The 21,090-nt window shown below is 40.9% G+C and overlaps 1 protein-coding gene across 6 annotated transcripts in view; it reads right to left on the bottom strand.

Moving 5' to 3' along the window:
- REV1 (REV1 DNA directed polymerase) overlaps window positions 1-18,096 on the bottom strand; it is a 53,430-nt gene extending 35,334 nt beyond the window's left edge. For 4 of the 6 annotated variants that reach the window (XM_064408087.1, XM_064408089.1, XM_064408088.1 and 1 more), the window contains exons 1-4: window positions 17,858-18,096; window positions 4,519-4,585; window positions 3,592-3,724; window positions 1,659-1,827 (exon numbers count right to left, since the gene is read on the bottom strand). In XM_064408087.1, coding sequence (XP_064264157.1) covers window positions 1,659-1,827; window positions 3,592-3,724; window positions 4,519-4,575 — 359 coding nt within the window. In that variant the 5' untranslated portion in view covers window positions 4,576-4,585; window positions 17,858-18,096. Of the gene's footprint in view, window positions 1-1,658; window positions 1,828-2,721; window positions 2,823-3,591; window positions 3,726-4,518; window positions 4,586-17,857 lie in introns of those variants that run through there. The other 2 variants (XM_064408091.1, XM_064408092.1) reach the window with 2 other exon arrangements.
- Window positions 18,097-21,090: the final 2,994 nt, after the last annotated feature.

Genomic DNA, 21,090 nt, shown 5'->3' with positions numbered 1-21,090 from the left:
GGAATACCTTGAAGCTGACAGAGGGTGGGTTTTGATCAGATATTAGAAAGAAAGTCTACTGTGAAGATCATGAGGCACTAGAACAGATTGCTCAGAGAAGCTGTGGATGCCCCATCCCTGAATGGATGAGGCTTTGAGCAACTTCATCCAAGGTCTAGTAGAAGGTGACCTAATCCATGGCAAGGAGGTTGAAACTAGATGATCTTTAAGGTCCCTTCCAATTCTATGAAATCAGAAACTCTACATCCACTACACCAATTTTCACCAACTGATCTACTGACAACATAATTTGGTATTCCATATACAGAGAAGAATTATTTAATCAATAACTATTCTTTAATACTGTTGAGAAAAAGGGAAACAAAAAAAGATGTGGTTGTGAAATTAGCTTCTATTCCACATTGTGATATGAACCCTGTTCTGTTGTGACAGTGAATGCCCCCATTTCCTTGTGCTCAAACTGTCTACACTTGTAGCTGTCTACACTTGGTTCTTCTAACTTATTCTTCAGAGACACAAGGCAGAATCTGAACACAAGACACCAGAATAAAAAATTAGGAGATTTGATATATCAGGTTCTATCAAGTCTCTATTGAATGTACACAAATTGATCTTTCCAATCTGGTCAAAATCATAGCAAGCACTAACGGCACCAATAAAAAACAGTCACATCTTCCAATCAAAACCACACTTGCCATCATTTTTCCAAGACCTTAAACACAGGGGTGAGGCCCTAAAAGTGTTGGAGAAAAAAAAAAAAAGCTATCTGAAGTCTTTTTCAAACTAACTTAAACTGTCTAACTGAGGTTTAAAAACTGACCATAAAGATACACTATATGAAACAGCTGAATACAAAGGACTGAAAATCAGCGAACTGCAAACAAGATTTCACACATGCATTGCAGAACAGTTCCTTGCCTGTTTCCGCTGGTTATCTAGGAAAGAGGCTACTTAAGAATGGCATGACACTGGCAGGATAATTTCTAGAACATGTTCCTGCCTGTTCTATTTCCTGTGAGTTCCTCAGATGGAAGAAGAGAGATACAAGCCACATTAACTGCTCTGAGCTTGGCTACTGTCTTTATCAAGGACAACTTCAGTGGATTCTATATATTCCAGAGCATGGAGAAACCAAAGAACATAAATATTTTGTAAATAAAATGTACTTTTATTTTCCTTTAGTTTTTATTATTTTTTTAGAAAGTCACAACACAATAAATGTTTAGATGGGTTAGTTCCAATTTTAAGTGAACACTTTTCAATGGATATCCTTCTTTATATACAAATGACATGAAACTTATGCAAAATACACAATAGGACAGGAGATTTAAAACAATCACCCAGAAGTTATTTAACATCCTGAGATGAAGTCTGGTCAATTGGTTAGATATTAAATGGAATTAACAGAGTAATGTTCAGCTTTCTAACATGCTTGAGACTTTCTGAATGTTCTTGATGAAGTTTCTTACAGAACAATCCCTAAGAAGCAAATATTCAGTGTAAAAATGGTATTTCTACTCAGGTGTTCTATGACTTAATTATTTTAAGCTAAACCATAATCTCAAAATGCAATCTTTAACTTTTGTTCTCCCCAGATTCTTCTGGGTTTCTTTACCCCCAAAAGGGGAAATCTCCAAATGCAGTAGCCATAAACTTACCTCTCCACGATCCACTCTGGCCGAACTACTTTTTCTCCTTTCAATTCTTTTATTTTGGCATTTGGAAGATTGGTGGCAATAATGTGAGTTGTTTTTGATCTGGAATAGTACACATGGTATTGGCCTCCATGTAACATCATCAGCCGTCTTAATTCATCAGCTGAGGGATCTGTAAAATTAAAACCAGGAATATTCCTGTTTAGTGTCAGTAAATACTGTGAGAAAAGTAACTTCAATTGATAAATATGATGCCATGGTCAGAAAGAGTGCAAACCATTGTTTTACTCTGGGAAAAAAAAAACTTACAAGTTCTTCAAAGAACAAATCAGAAAAACATCTTGCAAAAAAATGCAGAAAATGGTGGTTTTGAAAACACTAATTCAAAATGCAAACACTCTACTTGCTTTAGAGGAGCTTCCCACAACATGTATGGCAGAAGGCAGGAAAAAATACTCAAGTAATGTTAAACTATATCAAAAAATGCATTACATCAACATAATACAAAATTAGATTATCTTTTCACCAGAGTTCAGGAGAATAGTTTATACCCAGAAGCAACAGAAAATAATTAATATCAAAAGGGTTTAGCAACAGCGCTCCTACTCCAACAGAACTCCTACTATGTAATTTCTGATGTACTGAAGCAGTTAACTCACTCCTTCCTTACCAGGTTATTCTTGAGTTGTTACAGGGAACAAATACCCTTTAACCTTAAAATACCTTAAAAACCAACAACTTTTCTGATTTCCTCAATCATTTTAAAAAGAGTACTTATTTTGCAAGCAGAGGTGGAAAAAAAAAAGAAAAAAGTGTTAGCTATGGAAAATGTTTGCAGTGGCGTCACACAGGTACAAAAAGATTTGGGTCAACACTAACACAATGTTTGAATAGTGAATCTAGCAAAAGATGTATTTTTAAAAGAAGTTGAACAATACAAGAACGAGGAAACTTTTTTTTCAAGGATACAGTTACAATTCCTTTCTGTCAACTCAAAAGATGTCTAACATTTCATTATTTCTCTAACTTTTGACTAAAAATAGCACACACTTTATCCAAGTGTTACCTTTCCTATTCCAGCCTTTTGGACAACCATCTTCTAGAGCTCTTTTAAGGGACTAGCCGCTTGAAGAATACACAAAGGTGGATTTTCACTAAAGAAAATGCCTGCATTAAACAACCAATCCAGATGTATTAATGGTTTAACATATCCACATTAACTTTTTCAATCCATTTGAGCCCTGTGCTTAAACCAGCACTAATCTATCCCACAGAAGCTCTATGCATCAGTTACATAATAATCACAACATTCCTGGCAGAGATCCCTGAATAAGGCTTCTGGGGAGCTTCCAAACGGTTATTAAGCTGCTTTACAGAAATAAGAAGCATGAACATAAGCATGGTAGATTAAAAACCTTACTCCAGCTAACATGCACTATCAGTCCATCACAGATGGTCCCTACAATACATAAATGTCTTATCTCTTGCTCCTCCTTCCACAATCAGTGGTACTGTCTCACACATTATGCCACTCTGAGCAAGAAAACTTTGACATTCTCCCAAATGTAAATTTAAGGCATACAATCTAACCATCACTAATTTGAAAAATTAAAATTTAGTAAGTGTAGGAAGATGGAGGAAATGAAAAGCCTTCATTTCAAATAATAAGATCACAGAAACATGGAAAGATCTACTCCTATTTCTACAAGTCATGTTATGTAAATGATACAGTAAAGCAATATTTATATTCTGAATGTAAATCAGATTTTTTAATTGAAAACCTTAATCATGAAAAACATCAGAATATACAAAACATATACAGTAATTTTCATGTATTTACTTAGCTGCAAATTCATGTGTTTTGTAGTTACTTCCACTCAGGATGGTAAACATGAGAACAACACAATACAGATCCTTAAAAAAATTAAAGGTTTACCTGTCAAGCCATTGACGTAGATGGCGACTCCACTAAAGATACTTGATGAATTGCCATCCCTCTGCTGCTGTATGGCTGAATCTGACCGGAACTGCTCCTCCAATTTCTTAACTTTTGCTGACATGTACCCACCCTAGTTTTTAAATTAAAACAAAACACAACACAACCTATGATGCCAGTCCTATTTCCTAATGTTTACATACAGAAAGTGGTCAATTATAAGAATGGAAGGTAATGAACATTCCTCCAAACTGTATTTAGTTGACACAAAAGACATTCGTTTTTCAAGTTAAAAACAGCAAATGTTCCACCATAAACTTGTATCTACAAGATAACTGCATCTTGTTATCAACATGGCAGAATTTATTTCATACTCCTTAACCATCTTCTTATAGGAAAAGATTCTATATATAGAAAAGATTCTATATATATAAAAAACTCTTAGAGAATAAAATGAAATTAGTAGAAAAAATGGGATGATGCAAAATTGAGTGCTAAATTGGTGACACATTGCTTAACAAAACAATGTGGTTCCATATATTTTCAGTTCTTAAATATACTTGGGACAGTAGTATTTTAAACATTGATGTAAATTAGGAGCCTCAGTTACTGTTTGTCCAATTACAGAAAGTGGTGGAGACAACCATAAATAAGTTTTCAGATTACTTAGTTTATTTTTTTAAATGGTAATTTAAAACTATTCAAGGGTCTGCACTTATGAATAATGAAATTTAGTGATTATTGTAAACATAGACTTCAAAACCTGGTAATTAAAAAATTTCTTTCAAACTTAAATTATGTGTTTTCAAGTAAAGCAAAAGGGTTTAATTTATAGCGTCCTCTTAGCATGTAAAACAAATTTGTAACCCCTTTTTAACCACAGTGCCATCTACCTGTTTAAAAAAAGCCACTAGGTTTTGAACATACCCATATTCCCCATCCATCGCCATCGGCAGCTCGTTTCCGCCATCCACCCCGCCTCATACTGAAGCTTCTGCAGAGGAAGAACAACGCTCGATCAATTAAATGCTCAGCAGTGGCACCTCAATGATGGCACTACAGGCCATTTACAGATTATCACAAAGATTCATTTTTTTCAATCAACTTCACTGAAGTATTTGAGTTTCACAGCCAATCTAGAAATGCAAGATCACATAACAACGTGATTCCTCAGTTTTGTAGTAATGTACACTGCAACATACCTGCAACATACCAAAAACCACACACACACCTTTTGCTTTATTCATCCTGAATAGAAAAACCTCCTTACGATGTTCACTGTTCATTACAATTTATTAAATCCTTTCTGTTCATCATACATCTCCTATTAAAAAAAGAGTAATAAAAGGTTCTTAAATACAACTGCTAACATTCATGCAAACTATTGTCTAGGTCATGAACAATCTTTTATTTCCTATTTGATACCATAGACATGGTGTGATGCAGCCACCTCCTGGTATTAGAGACAGGATTAATTTCACCAATGGATTTACAGCTGATTATAAAACATCCAAGCATATGTTGCTGTAATGCAATACATCACAAATACATCAAAGCAAAAAACCAAAGGTGATCTCATGGTCAAAGAAAAGCCAGCTGTTTAAATGACCTAGTATGATCTATGGTTAGGTTTGTGATTTGATTCTTTGAGGCTTTTTCTTTGCATTAAATAAATAAATAAATAAACAAACACAACCAGCCAAATTTCAGTTTTCCTTTATGCAAGACACTTATCCCCGGACCACAAGTTGAACACAGCTGTGTCCCTAGATGAGCTATTAGTTGGCTAGAACAGAACTCCTGGATAGAAAAGCAATGCTTGGAGTGTGGCCAACAGTTCACTGCACCCAAGTGATTCATATTTACTATAGCTGTTGTAAAAACTGATTTTAGAATATTGATTAATGATGTGGTAAGATCATGAGGTCACTGCCTGCTATTACATCTCTCCCTTTCCAACCAAAACAGTTCTCAAAATAAAAAGACAAAATAGTCTTTTAGGTCTATCAGCTCTTAAGAGGATCAGGACAAGTCCCTGAAACAAGTCTCTGAAATGAAAAAAGGTGACTGTCTTAAATTAAATATTTAATGAAATAGAAGGCTTATGTTCCCTTATTATCCCTAAAAACCATGCAAAGCTACAGTAAATACACAGAAGGAAGTAAACTGTTTTTATTTCCATCCTTGCCTGCTTTTGAGTCTCTGGACTATCCACAGCACTGTCCAGTAACAAGAGCACAGAAGCTTCACTCAGTCTCCAGCTTCCCAGAAAGTACATACGGTTGTGGATGGAGATGACAGCACATTCTGGTCATTTTCCTATCCAGACCTTCTACTGCATTGCTTTGGAGACTGCCTCATTTATTGTATTCCATTTCTTATGAACCTAGCCAAAAGTGAGTTCTAGCTTTTGTCTTTTAATTCCCTTTTGTCCTAGAGGACTAAGCAGGCATACTCTGATAGCCAGTTAAACCACCCTGGACTGCAAAATAAGACACAGCTATGGCAGAAGTTTTCATAAGTACTATCATTTTCATGGACTACTGCAAATATGCCAAGTTAGGCAACCACAGAATTATAGTCAAAGAAGGTAGCAGGTATTGTGAAAAGGTGAGCATCTGTTTTATGTTTCAGGACCTCCATAAACAAAGACAGATCATGATGCACTTGGTTCTATGCTAACGGTTGCTTCTAACTTGATACACAACCAACTACATGTTGTTGTATGTGCAATTATGAAGATCAATCACATGTCAAGGAGGTGAGCTCTACACCAACATCCAAAACAAAGCAACCCCTTCTCAGGTACCTGCATTTCTTACCCAGAGACTTGTTTCCAAGACATCAGGCCTGCTGAAATGAATTTTTAGTGGTTTGGATTGCATCTAATAGATACCACAGAACTCTTAAAGAACATTGAGGAAAAAGAGGAGATCAGTCAGATGACCACATAAGATACAAAATTGATACTTTTTTCCTGTAGATAGTGTATAATGAAAATGGCTTGATGACATCTTTCATATGGAAAATTTGTATTTTTCCATTGGCTGAAGTGAAATGCATTTCGCATCTATCACTTTTGGCTAAGAAATTCTTTGAAAAACAGAAACGTATAAGTTCATGAAAAAAAGAAAAACTATTAATGAAAATGTAATCTAGTTGGTTTTTTTTGATACTGCAGATATCAGTGTATGAGCTCATAAGAGACACCAGGATCTTAACTAATGATTACTCTTTCTCCCTATTACTAAAAGATGACAAAGTCTTAAAAGGCGGCTACAAAAATGCCAGCGGCTCTCTTCATAATGAGCCACATGGAGAGCACAAGATGCAACAGACACAAGCTGCACCAGGAAGTTTCATCTTGACATAAGAAAAACAGAGTGAGAGCCATCAACACTGGAATGCAGGGACCCAGCAGAGTCCCCATCGCTGGAGATTTTCATGTTGCAATTGGACAGGGCACCAGAGAACCTCAACCAGGCTTCCCTGCCCATGCAAGCTTGGACTAGATACTCTTTTGAGGTCATTTCCAATCTGGGTTGTTCTATGATTCTGTAAGTATCAAAGAAAAAACCTCATACAAATATAAACTTTTGCTCTGAAAAAAATGAAGACTGCACAAAATGCATACTCTAAGTCATCACAACTCTAATCACTGAGAAGACAGTGATTAACTGACCCCTATAAAACAACCTTCTGCTTAAACTAAAAGATTTAATGCCTGATAAACTGAAGAACTGCCTTCATAAGAGTGAGCTTTGCTGAAACCTTGAAACACGTTTCATTTTTATTCAGGACACTGGAAGGCGAGAAAGAAAAGATCTCTAGTCTGAAAGTGAAGCCAATTAAAATCAGAATCATGCGCCTAGTTTGACTGAAATTAGAAATCAAACAAAACTACTTAGGTCAAGGTGCTAAAAACATGACATACCAGTTGCTCAGAAGTTCTCTTCCTAGAGCCTGAAAAACTAGAGAAACTAGGCTGTAATGCCTACTTAAAACATCTGATAGTGATTTACCACTTCCTTAGCAGATGCAATTTGACTCAGTCCACTTAAGCCAGCCCACTTAAATTCTGAACACACAGGTTAGGAACATGGTCCTTCAGTGATTACTAGATGTCTCTGGCTCAAGTCTTCCCTTTCAGGGTCACGGATTATTTTCTTAATGCTGATATGAATACCTGGGAGACTAGTTTCTCCCTTTATAGTTCCAGCAACTGAATGATGAACCAAGGTTTCTGGACTACAGAGAAACCTCTCTGCTAAAGACTTGCCCTTACAGTGTAAATTTTTCCTTGAAAATGAAGGTAACCTCTTACAGCTGCCTTGCTGAAACCTAAGGAACAAATGAGCATGAGAAATATCTTGCCCAAGATATATTAAACCAGAGGAAAAGGAAGATTTTAAACATGCTCACTGGTTCGTGAAATAAATCTAAGGATGGTATGATGCTCCCCCTATAGGAATCATGATGAAGGGATGAGTAAGCAAACACTTGGTAAAAAGCACGTGAAGGTGGGAAGTAGATGAGGTGTCGATGAGTAGAAATCAAGACAGAGGACTTTAAACAGCCTGTAGTTCTTTCTTAAAGCATCTAACTTGTTTCAGAAGTTTTCTCTGCACAAATTCGTTAACATGGCTAAGGGACCAAGCATGACCAAAACCACAGCTATTACGGGGAAAAACAGTTGGGAGCACAGATCTGTATTCTGCAATGACTCTGCAAGAAGTGAACATGGACTGTCATGAGCTTTTTAATTCCAGTGCAGTACTAGTCCCTGCTTCTGTCACACGTTTCAGCAACCTCTCTGCCAAGCATATACACAGTGCAGAGGCATTTTTGCTACTTCTTCAAGTAGCCAACTTGAATCTGGCAGAATATAAACGTCACAGTTCTGCCCTACAAGAAAACTTATGAACTATTTCCAAAGGCAAAATGAGGCTGCTCTGTGACTCAACAAATAACCCTGACAAAGCTGTGTCTAAACACATCACACAAGTAATGTTCAATCCAGATAATCCAATTTTTGGTAACTGAAAGCTGTATGGAAGTATAACACACTGTAACAGCTAGTCTGCATTTCTGACCAGAGTAGACATGCTGCCATTGTCCTCTGATGCAAAAGAACTTGATTTATTTAACATATTCACATGCCACAAGCCTATATAAAATGCGTAACTCCAGCAGAAATATGGGTGTCTTGGGCCACTGCTAATGAGTATCAGAATATTTTCCTTGAACTGTAGATTGAACTCATCCCAGCTCAGCAGGGCTTAGAAGCTTTTTCCATCAAGTGGGCATTCTGTGGCTTGAGTTTCATGCCTCTACATTACAGTTCCCATATCAAACTCACCACTCTGCTTAGCACTAGTCCTCAAGCTCTTTGAGCAAAGAAATCTTACGTGTTTACACATTTCTAAGCACAAGAGTCCTATTCTTGGCTGAATCTTCTGGAAAAGAGCTGATGCTACAGCGTAGAAAACTATTTTCTACCACATATTAAGAAGTCTAGAATCCAGCAAAAAGAGCATACACAAAAAAGTCAAAAGCTTTTTTAAAGGTACTATATGCTTAAACACCTGTGATTTCAGACAATTCAGGGTTAGCACTACTATTCCATAAACAGCAAAGCAACTGAATTTTATTCTAGGCAAGAAATAAAAGTCTCAGGGTGAAGTTTCATAAGATGTTTGAGTCAACTTGTTGGCTGACTGATATCAAAAGGGATGATTCTGCTCTTCAGCCTCTGCTGGCCTAACAGGCTTTATCCCTTCTTCCCACCCTCTACAGTACTTCCAAGCTCCCATGACCCTGTGCTCACATTGATGCTATGTGCAGTTCAGCTCACTAAATCAACACAAAATTGACAGAATTTTATGGTTTAGCTTCCCACAAGTTTAGCAAGACAAAGTGACTTACAAAAGCATCAGATACAAAGCAAGGCAAAAAAAGAGGAATGGATGGGATCTTAAAATTATCTTAGCAATTTCTAGAAACCAACTTTTGGGTCATGACTGTAACTAATGGCAGTACAAATGTAGACAGAGTCCCAATGAGCTGGCTACTGTTCACTAAGTAGTGCTGCTTATGCTTTTTCCCCTGCAACAAACCAGCGGGATAGGCTACCTTACCATTTCCATAGGGTAAGGGCTTTAAAAAAAAGTTACAATCAAACAACTCCACATCTTATGACATCCATCCCCACAGGCTAAGCACTACTAACTAACTACAAGCACTTGATGTTACAGGGCCAGCCAGCAAGTTCTGTTTTGCAGTTCAATCTTTGATGATGTTTTAAACCAAGAGAAATTAAATTAGCTGAAGGACGCTTGAACCAATAGCTACCCCCAAAAACACCCAACACCACCTCCATGTCCTGTGAGTAAAGATAAGAGTGCAAATTAGGAAACAGCAAACTTCAAAATCTTGGGCAGTTTAAATATTAGAAAAAACAGTATAAAAAATTTAGAAATACAATTTGTCTAAAATATGAGCATCCACGGCATTTCCTAGGAAGGCAAAATATCATACAACTCACATAAAACAGAAAAACCCCCAAGTCCTTCAGAATCAACTCCTCTTGAGCAGGTAACTATTCTAAAACTATGTTCTGTGCGTACTTTCATTTGAGCTTGACAGCAAAGAAATTATAATCTGAGAACTTTGAGTTCAATCAGTCTCCCAGAAAGAGTACTCCGCTAAACTAACCCAGTTTCTAAACTATTTCTGCAATTCAAAATGGTCTCTATTTCAGATCAGTTTTTCATGATCAGTACACTCATGGACTAAATACTTCACACACAAGTAACAAGTAATAGATTTCTTTTGCTAGCTAAACAAGCAGGACAAAAGTTGTACAGCAGATAACTGTTTATAGCAGAGCTGTACAAGTCTTTGTATCTTGTTACAAATAACTTGGGAGTCCGGGACAGACAATTGTTTCAACTGTCACAACTTGAAGCATGAGCATGAGGTCCAGAAACCAGGATCACTGCACAATCCACACCAGCTTTGAACAATCTGTTTTCAATATATCATTTTTGCTTTTATACATGGCGTTTGAGATGGTTAATTCAATTCTTTGAAAATTAGGAAGACAGATTTAACTTGAAACCAACTGTCAATTCCCCTCTAGGAATAACACTCAGTAGCAGCTACAGTCCATTTACAGCTTGTCACAAGTAGTGGTTTAACCTGTTTTTTTCTTCTCCTTACAGAAGACTGGCCTTCAGTTTCAACATTTCTGCATTTTTTGGTTAAGTCATGACCTCCCCAGCCCCTTCAGAGTTCTCCAGTGATGAATTGCTTTTCTTCACAGATGTTCATTGCTATATGTAACCAGGTAGTTCAATTCACTTTTTAGTTCAAGTATCACTTCTTTCACACAAGGGTTTTTAGTGCCACAATACAATGATAAGATTCAGCAAACTTCATCAACTGGCTTAATAATTTCTTTTCTGTGCTTAAATTCTTCTGGGGCTTCAACCCCAAGAGGACTTGGCACATTCATAATCTTTATGCCAGCTTCTAAGTGCCTAGAATCCAGAATAAAAACCATTAAGTAAAATCAGAATAAGAAACATAGTTAGTGAAATTAGGACTCTAAATACCAACACAGTGAAGGCACTATAAATCACCAAGAGGAAATGGTCTCTTGCACTTGAGTATCCAAAACAATAAACAAGATGAGCTTATGAGCTGCATAGCCTTCCTCCAATCCCCTCCATTTAGCTATTTATAATATTTGAGAAGGGAGAATTATATCTCTTTTTTCTTTGAAAATGAAGACTGGGATGTTAGTTTTCTACCTAATAAATCAACAGAAGTTGTTTAGAAGGTTCATGGTTTGTGCACTCACTATGACAATCCAGTCCACAACTCCTGTCTTCCTCAAGCAGTCTATGCTAAGGCATAGGCCAGGAAGTCAGCAGGTACCATAAGTAAACCCATGATCACTACTCCCAAACAAGTAGAAGAGTTGCTATTGCTGAATGATTTAGGACTATCTAAGACTTTCCAGGTACAACTGAAACATCCCTGCAAAGCTAAAGAAAAACTTAACAAGGCAGCGAAAATGGGTAAGTGGAGGTATAATTATTAAAAAATAACTGCAAAATTTTCATGAGGTGATCAAAGCAAGGAACCTGTGGATGCTCTGAATTTATTAACATCAAATTCAGAGGAACTGTGCTTGTGAAAACCTGACACATACTACTTTCAGCTTCCCCAGACTTCAGCCCAGAAGACGGGTGAAATCCTTCAAAAGAGACTACATCTTTTTGACTGAGTTTAGGTATTTGACTGCACATGTGTGTATGGGTATCTGCATGTATGTGCACACACAACAAACTGATCTTTGTTGCTGACCAACGTGAGTGCTGGCTACCCAGACTGATCACTTTGGCAGTGAATGGCACAGAAACAAATCCCAGCGCTCTGGGCCAGCGCTGTGCCCAGTGAAATGAGAGGGTTCGTGCAGTTTAACAAGGCCGAGCTCAAGGTGCTGCACCAGGAGAGGGCAATCCCCGGAATCAATACAGGCCGCAAATGAGCAGATGGAGACCAGCCCTGAAGGACTTGGGGGTGCTGGTGGATGAGAGGCTGGACATGACCCGGAAAGCCAATCATACCCTGGGCTGCATCCAGAGAGTGTGGGCAGCAGGGTGAGGGAGGGGATTCTGCCCCTCTGCTCTGCTCTGGTGAGACCCCACCACGAGTGCTGTGTCCAGCCCTGGGGCTCCCAGCACAGGAAGGACATGGATCTGTTGGAACAAGTCCAGACAAGAGGCACCAAAATGATCAGAGGGATGGAGCACCTCTGCTATGAGGAGAGGCTGAGAGAAATGGGATTATTCATCCTGGAGAAGAGAGGGCTTCAGTGTGATGTAATTGTGGCCTTCCAGTACGTAAAGGGAGAATACAAGAAAAAGGGAGAGAGACTATTACAAGAGCATGTAGGGACAGAACAAGCGGAAATGGCTTCAAACTGAGAGTAGGTTTAGATCAGATGTTAGGAAGAAATTCTCTCCTGTAAGGGTGGTCAGGCACTGGAACAAGTTGCCCACAGAAGCTGTGGATGCCCCATCCCTGGAAGTCTTCAAGATCAGGCTGAACAGAGCTCTAAGCAATGTGGCCTAGTGGAAGGTGTCTCTGCCCATGACAGCGGAGCTGGAGCTAGATGACCTTTAAGGTTCTGCACAACCCTGACTATTCCATGATGACATCGGGGTTTTTTTAGGAGATGTGCCCAAGGCAGTTCTGCTTTATGGGCAACCCAATGTTATCACTGAGCACGTTGATCCTGCCAGGCTTTTCAGGAAAAAAGAGAAAGAAAGCATCTACTTTACAAATGGTAGATGATGTCAGATACTGAGGAGGACTCTTTACTCATGTATGGGCAGCAAAACTCTAAGAACTCAACAACTTCACCAGAGAAAGAACTGGTAACTACAGATTCAGTATTGAAATAGGTAGATTTTCTGTTCACAGCAGTGTTTGAATGACATTAGTTAATTTCAACTGACATTGCATAGTCAACTTCCCAAAAGCTTTTCTGACATTGCCTTTGAAACTCTCAAAGCTGCACAATCTTTTTTGAAGTAAAATCTTCACAACGTAAGGCTTCTATGCTTAGCCTTGAAGCTTCAAGTTTCTACTCAAGTTTTCTACATCTTTCTTTAGTCTACAAATACTACTTTTTTCCTATTAACTCAGACCAACAAGACTAGGAAGAATCAGATGAAACTAGCAAGTGGAGTGATCAAAAGAAATGGAAATATTTTTAAATCTATAGCCTAGTTTATTTGAAGATTATCTGACACTGGACACCAAAGATGCTAAAAGTCCATATCTGTTCAACAGATAAATAGAATAAAAACATACTCTATTTTTTTAAAGGCAACAAACTACAGAAGTTCAGAACACAAAGGGAAAGTATTTCAGTGTGTTTGCTTACTGTTAACAAAACAAACTTCTGATCTGACCCAACATATTATCAAGTTTCCTCCTAGATTCAGATAAAAATAAGAAGAGCATCATGTTTCTGTATTTTCCTGGAAAAATACAGGGGAAAAAAACAAAAAAATGCTGTAATCCTTCAAGATCCTTTAATTTAAACTCAAATCTGAATTGTGTTCTTGGCCTGTACTGGTCCTAAGCTGGTATTTTAAGCACCCCTGACATAAAACCAGCAATGTTACACTGCTGCTTAGTGAAGACAGATCAATACAAAATGGCTACAGAGCACAAATGGCCTATCCCAAGCAAATGCTACAATTTTAAAACTTGGGTTAAAAATCACTACAGATGATACAGGAAGGGGCAATGCTTAAAACTTCAAACCAGCCAGAAATTACAGTAAGAAGTCATTACAACCTTACCTCTCCCCTACTATTGGTTTATTAAGCGGATTCTTGGAACCGCTTACCAAATAATGCAATTACAGCATGAAAATCAAGGAATTATGACTGAAAAGGCAGTATTAGAGCAGAGTGCTCTAATGTTTCCTGAAAACAACAAGCAGATTCAGTATCCTTTCAATATAAACCATTATTTTAGTCCTTTACTTCAACTGGGAGTTGCATTCAATTCCACAGAATGGTAACATACACTCACACTACTTGGGAAACTGCACTATCATTTACCTTACATGCCATGGGGTCAGGGGCGTTCCTGTTTGTAAGAATTAATAGCGATTCCATTACTTCTTTTAAAAAGCAACAGCTCCTAGGTTTCCAAAATGACCTCAGTGGAGCACAACCATTTGTTCAAGATGCTAATGCCCTGAACAAACACCTGATGTGAGTCAGCTCAAAGAGGTGAAGTCATGAACATGGTGGGCAAAACTTTATTTTACTTTGGATATTCACTGACAACTAGAACCTGACAAAACATACTATCAACAGTCCCCAGGATTCTGCCAAAATTCACTACATACCCCACCTTACCAGAAGATTGCTAGTCTCTATGTTAATATAGAAAAACGTTAGAGCAGTTCTTGACCTTGCTATGCACAGCTTCTGCACTGCTTTCTTGCTTTGGCATTCAAACCAATGCACCTGCAAGGCACCTGAGCAGTGTCTTCTCCTAAGAGAAACCACCTTTCTCTTTTCCAGAGTTGTTTACTTTCATAAATCAAGACACTGAAGAGATGTGCATTAATTGAGGCAAACCAAATAAGGAGGTTACAGCCAAGAGTTCCATTGCACTGGGACTCGGGTAAAGTATTTATATATAGCTGGGAATGGAAAAGCAAAACCAACAGAAGAGTTAGCCACAGCATGGCTAAGCTTTACTTCTGCAAGTAACTGGATTTCAAGCCACCAGTTTCAGCACTACCAAACAGGCAGAATACCAGCTGGTAAACCTGAAACTTTGAGATGGGAAAGGAGTTGCTTTACCCAAGAGCTAACACTGAAATTCAGGGACCACAGTTTGCCTAAGCATTTAAAGCAAGGAATATGGAATATACAACCCTTGCTATGGATATACCAAACCAAAAGTATCTCCTAAGGGAATTTCATAGTTGTGGATTCCTTAGCAGCAGTCCTTAAGTCGATTCTGAAATAAAAGCCACAGGAGTGGAAGTTATCATTACAGCCCAGAATTCAGGGGCTCTCCTCTGAACACTCACCTCTCTTCTGCTGACCAGTGAGAAAGAAGCCTTTCCTAATTCTGACTTCTATGTTATGAGCACCAGATATTCCACGTGAAATACAGAGTGAGGGGATCACAGACATGGCAGGCCCTCTTCCCTAGAGACATCTGTGTGCCCAATTAAATGCTGTCTGGTTTCCACAACAGAGTAAAAAGCTGCACTCGGGGCAGAGCACTACAAATACCCAAAGACACTCCCACAAGTATACTGTATGACACATGTCTAAGAATTCCTCATGATTTTTTGCATCCACTTAAAGTTTGCGCTCTTACTTCCAACGTTTTTAGTAATTCCACAGACACTCTCATTTCTGTTTGTTTCCAATTTTTCCCTCATTTTGCTTAGGTAAACACGTGGCGCTACCACAAAATTAATCTATATTGTGTTCTTGATGAAGGGTTTCAAAATTTGACTATTTAGCTCCCTTGTTATATATACACACCAGGCAAACCTCCTAAGAGCTGACAGAGATCTCAGTGATAATAATATACCCCTTTAATTAAAAGAGAAAAATGTTGAATTAAAAAACCCCATTCTCTATGAAATAAACAATAGCTAATAAATTAAATGGAAAAAGCACATGGCAGGGTCAGGCCAGTTATTTTTTTCCTGCTTGTCCAGGGTTATTAAAAAAAAGTCTGTGTAATCATATTAATTTTTTCTACCTACTCAAAACCAGATTTAATTCTTACTTTTTTAAAAAAAATCTCTCTAGTAAATGAAAGGGATGGTAGAAAGACTGAAAATTTGCCATAAAAATAATTTTGAGTAGTCATGTGGGTCAAGGGATCAGAAACAACTAATGAAAACTGGCACTCTGCTACAACACACTATCACTGCAACAGAACAGGCTGTACGAGAGTGTATGTACTATTCACTGGAAAAAGGGACTGGTCTTAGGTTTGAAGGGCTCATTGCTAAATAATGTAGTGAAAAAAACACATACTGTACACAGGAAAAAAAATTTACAACCGTTTTAAAATTGAGGCTTGAAATATACGAATGAATTTTTCCTATTAGCACTTTGCTTTTTAAAAAAAAAAATCTTTCTTCAAGTAGTTAAACATGAGTGAGTCACAAGGTAGGTGTCTGCACTGTGCCTCTACAACACTGTCCTACCAGTGACCTCCAGTGTGACAGCTTGGGATTATTTACTAACAGGGATCTGGTACATTATCCAGCAGAAGAAATGGACTGAATGAAAGACCAATATGGTGGGAATGGGTAATAACTACATGCTTGAGGCAAGATGGCAAGGAATTTGTCAGAGATTTGGATTTCTGTCTGATCTTGGATTTCATTTGTGCTAAACATCATAAACCTGAGTAAGACAGGACTATTCCAGAAACAAATTTTAGTTGTAAATTCTCACAACTAATGGTTATTAGGTAACTGTTTAAAACAGTTCTATTTGAGAAACAATTGTATTTAAATGAATAAAGAATTCAGATTAAAAAATTAAAGTCCTCTGGTTTTGCTTCTTTGGATTAGGGTGTCAAATTTGAGGCAGGACCTGGATTTTAGATTAAGATGCACAACATAAACATAAACTCATCTTTTCATTAAGACAGTTATTAACACAAGCAGAGTATTCACAGCCCTATCATTCTGAAGACTGTGATCTTAATATTAAAGCACCAGAAATAATGGAATATTACAGCACAGAACACACAGATTATGTACCAAAAAACCCAAACGTGCTGGTGATACTATGCTCCTCTTCCTTTTTAAGGTGAACATGCCACTACAGCTCATTTTCCATCAGGGGCTTTTAGCTCAGTATCACAGGTCAAGCCAATGGTAACTGTATAGCAAAAAGCATCAAAATCAGACGGGGAAGGGGTCAAGACGTGAACACAACTGTCCCTCAGTGTTGGTAAGCACGGGCTTACTCACCAAGCACAGTCCTCCCTCTTCCCTTCAGCACACCAGTTATACCCAGCACTATTGCTCAGCAAATACAACTTGTGACAAACACCACGGGAAACCGCAGACAAGATACACGCCGCTACAGCGCGGGGAGCGTTCCAGAGGGCACGGCCGCGCCAGGGCTCGGGCTCCCGCTCTCCTCCCCCTCCAACCTATTTCCCTGCAGTGACCCCTCCGCGCTGGCAGAAAGCTGTGGCACAGCCTCGCTCGCCCGGCTCTGCCTGGGGGACCCGTGTTGTGTCTACAGCGCAGGCCCCATGTGACAGACACAGACAGACAGACAGACAGACGCACAGGTGCGGGAGGGGCGGGTGGCCCGGACACGCGCACACCTGGCGCGCCCCCGCGGCGCCTCGCGGGCGCGCACCGGGGTCTGTCCCCGTGTCCCCCTCCCGCGCGGGCAGCCCAGGCCCTCCGCGCCGCTTACATAACGCGGCGTTCCCCTTTCCCTTCCCCCCGTTCCCGCGCCGGGAAGAGAACGGGGAAGGCCCAGGCCGCGGGCCCAGGGAGGGGCTGGGCGGCAGGGCAGCGGCTGCGGGCCCCGCGGCTGCCTCCCGCTCCCCTCCCTTCCTCCCTGCCTTCCTTCTCCCGTCCCCGAGCCGCCCCCCGCACGTCCCTCCCGCCACGGGTCCGCCGCGCCGTGGGGGGGAAGGCGCCCGCTCCGCCAGCGCTCACCTTCTGCCGCGTCCCAGACACACATTCCCGGGAGCGCCGCCGCCGCCTCCTGCCCTGCCGGGCCGTGCGTGTGCGTGTGTGTGTGCGTGTTGTGTGTGTGGGGCTTCACATCGCGGCTCCCCCTCCGGCACGGACGGACGGACGGACGCACGCAACCGCCGTCTCCTGCCCGCCTTCTTCCTCCTCCTCCTCCTCCCCAGCGCCGGCCGCTCGCTCTCTCTCTCTCTCTCCTTCTCCCTCCCTCCTCCTCTCTCCCCGCACCTCGCTCGGTGTCCCCGGCACGGCCCCTCCTCCACCCCCACCCCTTCCCTTCCCTTCCCTTCCCTTCCCGCGAGCGCGTCACGGGAGAGTCTCGCGCCACCAACCCGCCGCCGCCGCGCGGTCAACAAACGGCGCGCGCCGGCCCGGGCAGGGCCCCTGGGCCGCGGCGCCCCCTAGCGGCACGCCCGCAGGGAGAGAAGCGCCTGGCGGCGGCGGGGGCGCTCGCGCGGCGGGCACGTGACGGCGGGGAGGGGCGGGGCGCGGCGCGAGAGCTCGCGCGCCTCCCCAGGCGCGCGCGGACGGGCTGCGGCGGGCGCGGGGCGGCGGCGCCCCCTGGCGGCCCGAGGGGCGCGCCGCAAGCAGGGGCGGGCGGGCGGGAATTCGGTACCGGGACGGGACGGGAGCCGAGCCCGGGCCCGGGCATCGCCCTGCCCAGCACAGCCCGGAGCTCCCGCGCCCCGGGACCGCCCTGCAGCCAGGACGCGGGTGGGGAAGGCCCTGGGCTCCCGCTGCGCCCACCTTCTGGCCCGGGAGCCGGGAGCCGGGTCACCCCCCAGCCCTGTCCCTGAGCAGGCTGGGTTCTCCTGGATGAACTGGAGCTCAGCAGGGTCAGGCCTCCCACCCGCGCTGCAGAAGGGATTTCCTCCACAGAAGAAGGGCCTGCTTGTTCCCCTCGCGTGCCGGATACAGGAATAACGCCCACTGGCTCTTCCCAGGTGATTCTGCATTTTTAACTGCAGAAGCACAGACTCTTTTATATTGGCAAAGACTCCCAAGATTGTCAAGTCCAACCTTTAGTGTTACCACCTTGTCAACTAAACCTTAGCACTATGTGCCACATCCAGTTATTTCTTGAACACCTCCAGGGATGGTGACTCGATCATCTCCCTGGGCAGCCCGTTCCAACATTTAACAACTCTTTCCATTAAGAAATTCCCCCTGATGTCCAACCCAGACCTACCCTGGCACAGCTTGTTCTGTCAGTAGTTACCTGGGAGAAGAGAGTGAACTCCCACCTGGTTGCAACCTCCTTTCGGTACACTGGGATACTCTGAAGTGTATCCATGGGCAGGCTGAGAGGAACAGAAGGCAAATTGTGAGGGAAAACATAGGGTATGTGGAGATTTTTGTACAGGAAAGCAGGTGTACCAGTGCTATGGGAATGTAGGGGAAATAAGAGAGAAATACTTAGAAACACCGGTCTTATTAACTGTGCTACTTTATGCAATTTACATAAAAATTACTATTGACTTCTTCTGATTCTGGTATATGGAATTTGTTATAGAAATAGCAAATAGCCCCAGTCCTACAATTGTGTCCACATAAACAGATGTGCTAGGAGTCCCCAGATACTAGGCCAAACTCCAATTTGGTTATAACCACGCCAGTTGGATGGACTCAGACCCATACGGATTTAGTTCCAGGGATGAAGCTGTCACTGTAAGACAAGGGATTGTGGGGAACCTTCTTTTCTCCATCTGCATAGCCACAGTTGTCCTGTTCTGTGAAAAATGTTACCATTTCAAATATTATTTTTCTCTGCTTTGTGTGATAACACCAAAAATTTAATGAATGTCCAGCCTCGCACCCATATCTAGTTGTAGGATAAGGAAAACTCGAGTTCAGGTCTGTCTCTCAACTAAGCACCAGCTATTTTAGCCAGAGTAGTTGCTGCATTTCACTTTGAGAAATATTTATAGGACAACTCTCAGCACCTTCATGAGAAACACTCAAATGCTTGACTTTCACTCAGTATTTTAATTAAACTTGTCTTCACAAGGGAAGCACTGCCAGAGGGAAGCAATAACTAGAGTTTTGACCAGCTTTAAGTAAAATTTTGGAGACATTGTTGCTGACTGCTTTCAGTCTAATTTTTATCAGCAATTATATTACCTGAAAAAAAAAAAGTTCTGAAAAATACTGTTTAGAAAATATATGTTATCTAGAATATATCCATTTCACTGGGCCAACATTTTCCAGTTTTGCTAGAAAATGACTCTACCAATCCCAGTCCTTGCCAGTTGAGAGTAAACTAACTGTTAAAAGTATTGCATGACTGGATATGTGCATTATTTTTTTCTTACAGAGCTATTTCTCTAGGGGGCTGTTGTGGAGCAGAAAGGCAGAAAGACAAGTGGAATAGGGATTAATTTAAGTTAGCAAGAACAGCTTTAAAATGGTTAGTCAATGATTGTATTTTATTTTTAAATAGAAACTGACATATAAGCAAATTATAAGAGGAACCAACAATTATTTAGAGAGGCATGTGGGGACAGCTATTTTGTTTTGTGAAATATAGCTGGGGTAAGAGTTACCAGTGAAAAAACCTGAAACAGCCATTCTATACTTTCAGCAAATAATAGATACAGTTAGTTAAAATAGGCCAATATTAGTTTAGGAAGAAACAGAAAACAGAATTAATGTTAAAAAGAGGATAAAAAAAGGTAAGTCTAGGAAAAGAGCGAAAAAACAACAGCAGTGAGTTATCTTCTGTCTTTTAACACCCTCATGCTGTAACTCATCTTCACCAGCAAGCTCCTGAACTGACAGAGAAACATCTTAGGTTATAGTAGCCAGATTGGGAACTGGGTTTATTGCTTAGTCATTGGTAAATATTTACAGGGTGAAGCCTGGTTCAAGCCTGCTGACTTCAGTAACAGCATTCTTGCTGTCTTCATTGAGTTTGGAATCAAATCTGAGGATGGGGAGAGAGGCACTAGGTGTTCAGTGGGACTGAGGTTTTAGCTTGGCATCTCATTGAGGTGGTATTGTTGAGCAGCTGTTGCCTATAAATCTCATTTTCTGAGTCAAAATCTGCTCCAGTGTACAGAAAGTATGTCTCATATAATTTCAGTAACTTCAGCACAAAGGCATTTTCCAGGTGAAACTCGAGAGGCTCAGGGTCATGCTACTTGCAGCCTAACATAGGAGGTGTTACCAAGCAGTGGCTGTGGCTGCTACGGCATCTGAAG

Source organism: Passer domesticus, chromosome 2, assembly GCF_036417665.1.
Source record: "Passer domesticus isolate bPasDom1 chromosome 2, bPasDom1.hap1, whole genome shotgun sequence".
In the NCBI taxonomy this organism is placed as follows: Eukaryota; Metazoa; Chordata; class Aves; order Passeriformes; family Passeridae; genus Passer; species Passer domesticus.
This window is presented reverse-complemented; position numbering and strand designations above follow the sequence as displayed.